Below are 12,161 nucleotides of genomic sequence, written 5' to 3' on the forward strand. Positions count from 1 at the left end.
TGATTAGAAGTTAACACCTTAACGGCTCCATTCGCCTCAAAAACCTTGTGTTGGTTAATTTTTATATGTCATTAGCTTAAATGTCAGCATGTGTTCATTTTTAACAGGGGTCGATTTTCTAATCCAGCCCATTGTATTTAAATGTGAAATAGATATTTTTAGATAGCTTCATCTTTGGCATCTTTAGCAAATGAACTAGCTACAGAAGTATAACTTTTGATGATATTTTGCTATCTGAGGTTTAAGCGTTTAATTAGATTAAAATTCACCCTTCAAATGGAGAACTCAGAATAAGTAAAATGATCAGAGATGACTTTGTAGCTTCCCACCTCTAATAATTTATTCCACTGTTGGTTATAGTAATGATATTGGGTAGTGGTTTGGGGGCAGGAGATTACTTTTTACAGGTTATCATTTCAGTATGTGTTCTCAAGCTGATGTCTTCTGATACCATAATTTTCACATATAAATGAGTAAAGAAGAAATGTAATCAGAATGGTGTTTGAATGCATATCTTTTTAGTTTTGCAAAATAGCATGGATGTTGTAAGAGAACTGGAAATTTAGGGAAGTTTTTAGGAATTCTGAAATCCTTATAGGTGCCTCTCTGCTCCCCATTGGTTTCTCTATGTAGCCAGGTAAAGCCATATTTTGTGTATGACATCAGAAATTGCTTGTCATTTTGAAATTTATGTCTACATTTGTCTTCCCAGGGGCTCATATATTTTAAAGGTATACATTTTTATTTTTAGAATCAAGTATTGATTTTTTTGTGAATAAATTAATGATGCCAATTAATTGAAAATCATTTCTACTATTCTTACAGGATGAGTGAAACTTAGAGATGAATTTAAAGTTTCATTCTAGTAATTTTTTATTTAAAAAGGATTAGAGATTTTATAATCTGTCCTACAGTTACTCATTTTTGAACCCAATCCTTTGAGTATTAAAGAATATTATTTAAAATTCCATTTTTGAAAAGCTCATGTCATTGCTAAAGGTTTTGAGATTCTACAGGAAGACCTTGTAGACCTTTTTGTCACCCTTTCGAAATTGACCAGTATTCTTTCTAATTGAAGCTTTTACCTTTTAAGTAATTTTGACAACAATATTTGTTCTGGCTGTTACTATACAATATTGAATAAATTATAGTAGGAGGGTGATCTAAGATTATTTCTTTCTGAAATAATGATAGCTTAGAAACTTGTTAAACAGAGCCTTGGGAATGTATGGGAACTTGAAGTGTATGCATTTGGAAAACATTTAATGAACTTTTTTTTTAAATGTAGATATTGAAAATTATTATGTTTTCTAAAATTAATGTTATACTAAAATCATAGTTTGAATTGCTGACATATTAATTGTGGATTAAATAATCTATATCTTATAGACTGAATCATATTCATGTTGTTGATGTCCTTTAGAACAGAGAATGGGTAATGTGTAGATTAACTATAGAGACATTACCAGTGTACATAAAAGCTATTAAAAATCTTAATATTGTAGTTTAGCACTGTATTCCCTCTACCTAGTTATTTTTCCTCTTCAGCTTTCAGCCATTTTCTGCATACTTTAGTTTTTAGTTTTTGGCATCCCCTCTGGTTTGAAACCTATCTCTCTACCTTTCTAACATTTTCTATTTAGTTTAAATATGTCTTTATGCAGTTATACAATAACTCTTTGCCCTTGAGGACTGAATGGTTTCCTTTCCTGTAGAAGAGTTGTTTTCAAGCTTTTTTTCTCTTGTCTCCACATTCATATAAGCAGTCTGCTCTGATCAGTAGAATCTCTCGGATAGAGATGATCACTTGAAGAATGAGGGAGGGAGGGTGTAGTTTTTAATAAAAACTCTCTAGAGGTTCTTGTGTCCCCTCCACTGAGAATCACACTTGAGAGCCCATCCTTCCTATAAGATTTATATCTGACCTCCTTGACCCGTCACTCTGCTAAACAGAAATGTTCTTTCATGTTTTGAATGTGGGAAGGACAAGCAACTTGTAGACAAAAAAAAAAAAAAAAAAAAAGTCTGAGTTTGAAATGAGTCACAAGAAGTCTTTTGTTTTATCTTACTGTTTAAACAGGAATTCTAAAGCCATTTTATAAAGATGGTTTCATTTAGAAGAAGAAATTGCATGTTTTTCCTACATAACACCTTACAATGTTTCTGTTGCTGAGGTTCTTTCTAGTACACAGTAAACTTTTAAAACTCCTGAGTGGCACCAGTGAGCTGAGTGATGCCTAAAGAAAGCACTAACTGTCTTTGAGGCATTAGAAGAAGAGATAAAAAGAAAGGCAGAGAGGATGCATTGATCTGGGATCACATACCATTTCCAAGTGTCTGAGGTGCCACCCAGTGTCATCATATCAGTTGCTTTTGCCACAGAAATTTTAGTTCCTCCTCAAAATACTCATTATGCAGCCCCCCAAACCCTTCTGTTGCTTTTCTCTGGAAGCTTTCCAAAAGGCTTCCTGCATCTTGCTTTAGTTGCAGATAGGGAACTGAGAGAATGCTTTCAATGAAGGGTTGCATTCTGCTTTGATAGGATTTCCTTGTGATTTGTAGATGCTGTATTCCTATTTATATATTATGTTTGCTCTATTTTTAAAAAACTATAGCAGTGCACATTTCTTTCATTTACCATATCCTGTTATCTACTATGATGACCACTTCTTTTCTGGATTTTTATTCGTACTTCTTTGCCAGTCAGTCAGTTCCAGAACACAAATGATTTTTTATCTCAGATCAAAGGGATGAATTGTTAATATGTTTAAAATTAGAATGAACCAGTTTGGTTAAAGAAATATTTACTTACATATTTCCTGTATGTGCTTTGTATTTGATATACCTATATGCAATGTGTTTAAGAATGACTGCCGGTATCTCTGAGATTAATGAAGAAAAAATTTAAACAGTCACTGGAGAAAGTAATAGATCTTCAGGAGAGGTTTTTGCTGATATATAGTCATAATTTGCTGTTTCTGGCACTTTTCAAATCATCCTCCTCGAAGTACACACTGGATGAAACAAATGAAATATTGTTAGGAGTATTTCGTAGTTCACAGAAAATCTTAGTGGGGAATATTAGTGAGACTGATCAGAAAGATTTTAGATCTTCTCTCCTGTGGTACATATATAGCAATAATGCTGAACATTATTATGAAACTCTGAATTCAGGTTGCCTGCCTTGTGATCACTATAGATAATTAGTAATCTAATTATGGCAACATTGAAGTTAATGTCATTCATATGTGTTTACTGTTTCTGTCAGTTGACTTTTCAGTATACTCACTTTTTTTCTCATTTTCAGAGTTGGTGTGTGTCATGTTCTGCTTATTTATAGTATTATTATTATTTATCTGTAGGACCCAGGACCACCCCCACCTTCTCCATTACTAGGTTTGAAACCACTGCAGTTATTAGAAGTGAAAGCAAGGGGAAGATTTGGTTGTGTCTGGAAAGCCCAGTTGCTTAACGAATATGTGGCTGTCAAAATATTTCCAATACAGGTATGTTTATTGCAGTTTTGTCATCTTACATACATGTTTTATGGCTAGGTCATCATAACTCAGAAATAGTCTCAAAACAGAAGCCGTATGTACCAAGGTGGTTCTTTGTGATACTGGGGAAAGCAGTTAGCTCTTTTAATGCCTGCCTTTGCATCTGAGAAATGGAATTGTTAGTATAACAATCATTATGTTTGTCTGGAGTGGTGGAATTAAATGAATGCATAGTAGATCTTTTGCCAGTGAAAATTCTATAGAAATGTTAAATAAAGATAAAGATTCCAATAAACAAGTCTAATTGAGTGGTTAAATTTTAATATCCCCCTACGTTGTCAGAGAAAGCAAACAAAAAAACAAAAGAGCAGTATACTTTGTTTTAGAATTGGTATTTAGAGGTATATCACCAGACTTGACTTACTTTCATTCTACTTTGAGTGTTTAATTATTTCAGTTTTTGTTTGATGCATTTTCAGAGGCAATCGAGACTTCAAATAATTGGTTTACTGTTGAATTGTTTTTAAGGTTGGCTGGACTTCTCATAAAACTCTGATCTAATGTACCTCTGAGCTATTCTTGTGTTTTGTTTTGTTCCGTTGGTGGTATAGATTTATGATGATTCTGTCTTCCCCATCTCTTGCTTATATACCCTGGCAGCTCATGATATCCTTGGTACTGACGTCTTGGCTGGATTTGGTGTTGCAGGCTCTACCACCATACTTAGAGAGTGGATGTTTCTTTTTCCAAAGTTATCATATAAGCAGTTTCTTTGTCTTAATATACCTAGATTTTAACCTTTTTACCTCCTCTGTTCAATCTTACCTCCTCTGTTCAGTCTATAAACTGTTTACATAGAGTTTATGAACTGTATTACATTTTTTTTTGGTAGCTGTAAACCACAGTTTAGTTTTCAGAGAGACAGTGTATTCTGTTGTGCCAAGATTCATAAATAAGATAAGGGAAGAAATTATTTCCATGTGTAAGGAAGCATAAAGCTCAGAGAAAGGCATTTGGATGATATTAACAAGCCCGACAACAGCAACAACAGTAGCTAACATTTTATTGTATGCTTTTATTGGGTCAGGTAGGGGTGTTTTACATATATGAGTACTCACTAATATGTGTACGTATATTACCCACATGTACATAAAGTGCAACATATAATACAACAATTCTATAAGACAGACACTACAATGCCTTTTCTACTTAATGAGGACACTGAAGGATTATGTAACTTGCCAGAGGTTAGTGGGAGAGCCAGGATTTAAGTTTGGACAGTTTGGATGCAGAGAGTTTCTAAGGGTTTCTAACCATTATGCCATAGTGCCTCTCACTATTATTGTCTTTTAGTAGTGAAAAGAAGCTAATCTTTTATAAGTAGATACTTAGTAGACATGGATTGCTTGCAGGCACAAGTGAATATATGGTGTCTTAAATTATTGCATTGCATATCTTTGCCCCTTGCTTTCTCATAGACCTTGTAGGGTATGCTAAACATTTTTTGAAGGATGTTTGATATTATGTTAGTTTTTGAAAAGAAGAAGTTTTCTATTTAGAGGAAGTCATTCTGCCGGAATTTCATCTTTCAAGGAGATTATTCTGAATAGTACCACAAGTAACTTCTCACCATGATGAAATTACAGTGTAATACTTGCAGTAACTTATGTGTTGCCATTGTAAGATACAGAATGCAGCATTTCCGATCACCTTCTGTGTTTGTAAACTAGAAACACAGAAAAGTACGTTTTGAGGGAATGGAAAGGGCAGGCATTTCGTATAAATTTGTTAACCTATTGTCAGAGCTTTTTCTTATTACAAAACAGAACAAAAAAATTTTTAAGACTTTTTTGTTTTGTTTTGTTTTACTTTGGAACTTATTTGAGTAATCTCTTATGCATGGTTTATTAAACCTGTATTCCTTGTGTTCTTACTATTCTTTCTTTTTGACTCTAGGACAAACAGTCATGGCAAAATGAATACGAAGTCTACAGTTTGCCTGGAATGAAGCATGAGAACATATTACAGTTCATTGGTGCAGAAAAACGAGGCACCAGTGTTGATGTGGATCTTTGGCTGATCACAGCATTTCATGAAAAGGTAAAACTACTTAACGTTTTACTTTAGTAAAGTCTGAGTTGGCCTGCCTACCTAATGCTGGCTATAAATCCCTCAGAGTTATTTTTCGAGACATCTTATAGTTGATTAATATTTAACCTGAAAATAAAAATCATTCTTGAATAAAAATGTTTTAAAAGGTAGTTTATTTTAATAAAAGAGCAAAGATGGCAACTTTTAAACCTAAAACTCTACTCATATAAACCACCCTTTTGTTCCTTATTTCTTGTGCTGTAATTACTCTTACAAACATTTATTTTAGTGTAGGTAATGCTTAGTAATTTTCATTTACCATTTACAATTCATTTTGATTACGTGAACCATTTTTTTAAGTTTTAATCAGTCTTGCTTGTGACAAAACCAAAGTCAGGAAATTTATCTGATCTTTGATCTGTCACTAACTTGCGGGGTAATTATCACCAAAATGTAATTGCTAGTTTTCCTCAATTTTTCTACTTTTAGAGTCAGTGTGAAAGTACCATTAATGAAGTAGGAAATTATGTTTTTGGTAATTGGTTTCATCATTGTGAAATGTAAGTGGTTCTTTTACTTCTCTTATCTTGACCTAAAGGACAACAATAATCTAGAGGAATATTCTACATATTAGTTGTTATTTTATGTTGTTATTTTGTGCTCTGCTAGTCCCATGATATAACAACTCTATAGTCAGGATATTTTAACTTTTAAAATATTTTCTAGAACCTTAGATTTTCAACTAGTCTTTAAAAAAAAAAAAAAACTTGTCTTATAGATTGGTGGAAATTGACTATTCTTGTAACAAAAGTTTAAAGCTCTGGTATTTCCTTCTGGTCAAATGTTTATTAATGTGAAATGGAAGGAAATTTGAACCATTTGAACCATTCCAGAAAGATTGTTTCTTGGATATTATTTTTCCCTGAAAGGGAAACTCACAACCTCTTATAGGTAAAAAGAAAAGTCTCCTTATACATATGGCCTTTGTCAAGAACATAAGTTTCTTTTTTTCCCTCTTTTTTTAGGGTTCACTATCAGACTTTCTTAAGGCTAATGTGGTCTCTTGGAATGAACTGTGTCATATTGCAGAAACCATGGCTAGAGGATTGGCATATTTACATGAGGATATACCTGGCCTAAAAGATGGCCACAAACCTGCCATATCTCACAGGTAGACTAAATTTATATTGTTTTCCCAGATAATTGAGTATATATTTACTAAACTTTTAAGCCCCTGGGTAAATTTTAATTTTTCGTTTGTTATGCAGTCATGCTTTACAAGACAGTCAATTTTCATTTGTTTTTTAAAATTAGCTTTGAGATTGGCCAGGAAGTATTTTGGATAATGTATATGTTAACATTATTGGTAAAGTTTAATGATCTACTTCATCTCATTTCTGAAAGCATGATTGAAAATAAACTATATTTTCTCGATCTCAAAGGAAAAAGACATTTGTTTTACCTCAAAACATGATTTATCAATAGGGATTATTATCCAAGAGCATGTAATGAAGGAGAGACTTTGAATGTCTTCCTTGCTTGTTTTTTGAATGACCTTATTATCTTTACCCTGAGCCAAGTCTTAAAGGGAGGCATCACTTAAAACAGTTGTCCAGTGAAGAAATAGTACTTAGACCCAACAGTTGTCATGCCCGCAAAAGGAAAAATGATTGTGTCTTAAACATGGAATTCAGTTTGCCATGTATTTAATTTTCTTGAACGTGGGATTCAGTTTGTTGTCTTGTGTTCCATTTAAAGATGGTTGTTTGAAAAGTAGGCATTAACTGATTCACAGAACAGATACTTAGCTGAGTGCCACCAGGCGATGTTTTAGGTTGCTGGGAGGCATTATTGTAAGTCAGCCTCTAATTTAGGTTCTGATTTTGCAAACTTTAAATGACGTCTACCTCAGAAATAACTCTTTCTTCTCACTTTCTTACATGCAGTCTATTGGCCTCGTCTTCGATTTTCCCTTGCCCTACCTGGTCACATAGGGAATTAATCCTTAAGGACCCCCAAAGTTATTAAGGGCCTGAAAGTCTTTTGAAACTAAGATCGATTAGCTTTTATAGCATTTGGGAGTGTCTACTTGTGCGTTCAGTATCCCATTATTGGTCTATATGTCTGTACATAAATTTAACCACTAGTCGTTGGCATGGATGTATTTAACTAGGGTATAGTAATCTCTAGGATGAGCCAGTTGAGACAGGTGTGTAGAAGAGGATATCTTACTGCCTTAAAACTGTTACCCTTTTCAGAACACCAGGATCTAGCTAGAGCAGTGTATGTTTATGGTAAAAAGTTTGTTATTCATTCCATAAGATGCTTTTCTACAACCAGGTGGAAGAATATAAGAACCTCTATAATAAGGGATTATTCTAAAATGTAGGTCTCTACCAATAAGCAGAAGGCCCCAATTCAGCTATTTTTTAAAAGTTTCTTCATTTTGGTTTAAAATTTCTGTTTCTATGCGAGTTTGCAAATCAGAACTCTGAGATATTATCTTAACAGTAGTTTTATGATTGGTAGGTGGGTGACATAGATAACATATCTTTTTGGTATGGCAGATTTTTATATAACTGCTTTATAGGTAGGATTCCTTCTTATTGTCCATGTTATGAATAGGGGTTTGTCACCGTGCTCTTGTGTTTAAGGCTGCATGGGGCTCTGAGCTTTGTTTGTCTCCCTTTCTCTGCATTTCATAATTTTAAGTATTTTTTCATAGTGTACATATTCCCCCTTTTCTGCTTTCAATAAAAAATTTAAAAAGGTAACTAGTTTAAACTTAATTTGAATACTCTTTTTATTTGCAAGGGACATCAAAAGTAAAAATGTGCTGTTGAAAAACAACCTGACAGCTTGCATTGCTGACTTTGGGTTGGCCTTAAAATTTGAGGCTGGCAAGTCTGCAGGCGATACCCATGGACAGGTAAGGATGATGATTATAAAATGTAAGAAAAAATAAACTTGTTCCATATTTTCTTAGAATGGCATGTCAGGACTGAATTAGTCTAAAATTGTTGTGGTGTTTAAATCAGCATCTAATAGAGTTACCTGTTAAAGTTTCTGAGGAAGACATTTTCATATGATGGTAGAGGACTCAGGTGGTTTATTTAGATCAAGCACTTCGTAAAGCAACCCTTAGACACACGTCATAGGATTCTTTTTGAAAAATTGATCAAAGAATAATCCACCACCTTTTAACAGACCTCATTCTTAGGGAATTCTTCGTATGAACTCCGTAGTTTTAGTCTGTTAGTTCTTTCACCATCTTAAGAAGAGTGGAAGAATAATTAGTCACTGTCCTTACTACAGTGCATTAAGATTCCCTGTCCATTTTCCCGTGCAATAATAGTTTATTGCTTCTTGTTGTTTATTGCTTCATTAATTTCTTTAATCAACTTGATGGCTTTTCTCCAAATTCTCTCCAGAGTTCAGAGCACTTGTAAACCCCTGAATCAGGTAACTCTTCACACCTCTGTATATATCCATATGCACAGAGATCTTAGTAATGGGAACCTCTAGGAAGGCCAAAAGGGAAAAGAACATTATCCATACAGTTTATTCTCAGAAACTTTGAGGCTGGAAAAGATGTTTTCATTCCTACAAGATCACCTTTTATTTTTATTTATTTATTTATTTTTGAGACAGAGTCTCGCTCTGTCACCCAGGCTGGAGTGCAGTGGCATGATCTTGGCTCACTGCAGCCTCTGCCTTCCAAGTTCAAGTGATTCTCCTGGCTCAGCTTCCTGAGTAGCTGGGATTACACGCATGCACCACCATGCCCAGCCTAATGTTTGTATTTTTAGTGTAGATGGGGTTTCACCAAGTTGGCCAGGCTTGTATCGAGCTCCTGACCTCAAGTGATCCTCCCACCTCGGCCTCCCAAAGTGCTGGGATTATAGGCGTGAGCCACCATGCCCAGCCAAGATCACCTTTTAATCAGGGAAACCAGTTCAACCTAAAAGGTGACATTTTCTACAAAGCTAAATGGTTCAGGCCTTCGACATTATCATTTCTTCATCTTTCATATAATGTAAATTATTTGGCCAACTAATTCTTAGGTTTCTTTTCCCCAGCATATCCTATTGGTTCCTGAGGACACGTTTTTAATGTCATGGCACCACCAATTTTGGCAGTATTGACTATTTAAGAATGTAGTTTGGGGTAATGGTCAGTAGCCATATAGCTCTAGAAAAGTTGACTGCAAATGTGTATGGGAATGGAGGCAATTTTGTGGAGAATACTACCAAGATTGTGTAGGAAGCCTGAGGACAAACTTCTAAGCTAATTGAATGATAGACTATCATAAGACTAAATTCTGGGAACATATTCTTAATTTGGTACCTCATAAGCCCTCCCTCATTTTTTGAGAAAAAAAATTTCTGACTCATTCATGTCATATTTTTAACTCCTTCACAGTTGGGTTTTATGACTAGTTAAAAATTATTGGCTTACAGTAATGACTCCTTGACTTTAGATTTCATGGACCAGAAAATTTCAGAAATATTTGGAGGGACTTGCATGTTATTGCACATTTTATATAGTACAAAGAACACATATAAAAGAGGGAACATTTTATGTCAACATGGTAAATAAACCATAATCTTATAATAAAAGAGGTAGGTACCTTGGATGGCATACATTTACCTGTAAGAGAAAAGTAGGCTTTAGGGAAACATTCACTGATAGCACAATTAAAATAATTATTCTGAGTAGTAAATTTTTTAAAAGTAGAGCCACTTTTCCCTTTAATGTGTTCTCCTTGAACTTTAGTCTTAGTGATCTGTCTTTATTCTTAAAAAAAATCTTTACATGTATATTTGCATAAATTGCCCAACTTTTAGTCTAGGGTAGAGATTATAGCCACCTAAGGATGGAGCGTTATGGACGTACCAATATCTAGACTACTCTCTAGTTCGAATACGTCGCAAGTATGTTGTGATGTACCCAGCTATCTCACAAATATTTTTAAGCATTCATATATGAATGTTGTCAAGCACCAACCAAAGCTAGCTGTACTAGCTTAGTAACCATAGTTACAGTACTAAGAAATACCAAATTGTTGGGGACAGATATAAATAAAGGACTCCAAGACAGAAGAATTTATGAATAAACAAATACATAGATTTTGTACAGATAGAACTTTTTAACGTCAGTCTGTCCTTTACTTAGCTAATTCTTTTTACAACATTTTATTAGTTTTTTTAATACAGAGAAAAGACCTCAAAAAAAGTTTTTTTTTTAAAGCTACATTTCAAACAGTATGCAAAGGTACAATTGAAAAGTATGCAGCATCCTTCTCCCAGCTGACAATTGGTTCAGTTTCTTGTGATTACATCCAGAAAGGGGAACATAAAAACTTCTAAGTCTGTACCAGCATAATGTCTGTTGATATATTTTTTAAGTATACGCAGAAAGGATCTTTCTATTTATACGCTATAGTCTGTATACCTTACCCTGGTAATAGACCACATTTGGTTTTGATTCATCTTACAAAATCATATGTTAGTTCATAAAGTTAATGAATGAGTACTCTTTGCTTTTAACATCTTTTTCAGGTTGGTACCCGGAGGTACATGGCTCCAGAGGTATTAGAGGGTGCTATAAACTTCCAAAGGGATGCATTTTTGAGGATAGATATGTACGCCATGGGATTAGTCCTATGGGAACTGGCTTCTCGCTGTACTGCTGCAGATGGTAAGGGAAAAAAATATTTTTAAAAAAGATATATATGCCTACCACACATATATGAAAAGGGATGATACACTCCAAGGTAATATTTTAAAGTACAGTTTTTTTTTAATTGACTCCAAGAGATGGTAGAGAATTCAGGAGGCAGGGGAGCAGTGGGTGGGGTAGGAGAGGAAAGGAATTGCTATGTATTGATCCTTTACCATTACTAGCTATGTTGCTGGACACTTCACATACCTTAAGGTTATTTCCTAAAACGGTTTCAGAGGTAGTTATTATGCTTTACATATGAGGAAATTGAGATGCAGAGAAATTAAGTAGTTTGCCTACTTTAGCCTCAAACTGGTGAATGATGAAACCTAGATTTGAAACTCTGATCCAGACATAGGGAGAGGTCTGCTTTAAGGTCATATGGGTCCTGCCCCCCAGGTTAAAGGGTTTCTATTACTTGTTCTTGTTATTGAAGTCCATGTTCAAGTCTTATAGATATTTGCTTTTATTTATTTATTTTTCTGGGTAAATTTTCAGACGATATTTCCAGTGTGACAGAACTATTTTAGTGTTTCAAGCACTGTCTTTAGTACTCCTTCGTAAGGTCTTTACTCTGTCTTCAAGTATGTTGCAGCATTTTTAGATTTGAATAATATAAGGCAAACTTGCCGACTGCTAAACTCCTAAACAGATGTAAATGAGCTTGATCTGTTTAAGTTTTAATTTATAATTGCCTAAAAACTTCCTGTGATTGTCAAAGACCATAGAAGAAATTGTGAATATTTTAAGTTATAACCAACGTAACCTATGTTACTAACAATATTTTATTTTCTGAGTACTGTAATAGGCTCTCGTTGTAGGACAGACTGCCACTGGAATATGAAATTC

General features: G+C 34.3%; 1 protein-coding gene across 6 annotated transcripts in view; it reads left to right on the top strand.

Annotated features, from left to right (window-relative positions):
- ACVR2A (activin A receptor type 2A) overlaps positions 1–12,161 on the top strand; it is an 86,759-nt gene that overhangs the window by 67,780 nt on the left and 6,818 nt on the right. For all 6 annotated transcript variants that reach the window (XM_063790491.1, XM_054679023.2, XM_009443438.5 and 3 more), the window contains 5 exons: positions 3,363–3,506; positions 5,454–5,597; positions 6,614–6,759; positions 8,403–8,517; positions 11,150–11,288. In XM_063790491.1, coding sequence (XP_063646561.1) covers positions 3,363–3,506; positions 5,454–5,597; positions 6,614–6,759; positions 8,403–8,517; positions 11,150–11,288 — 688 coding nt within the window. The remainder of the gene's footprint in view (positions 1–3,362; positions 3,507–5,453; positions 5,598–6,613; positions 6,760–8,402; positions 8,518–11,149; positions 11,289–12,161) is intronic.

Source organism: Pan troglodytes, chromosome 13 (assembly GCF_028858775.2).
Source record: "Pan troglodytes isolate AG18354 chromosome 13, NHGRI_mPanTro3-v2.0_pri, whole genome shotgun sequence".
Lineage (NCBI taxonomy): Eukaryota > Metazoa > Chordata > Mammalia > Primates > Hominidae > Pan > Pan troglodytes.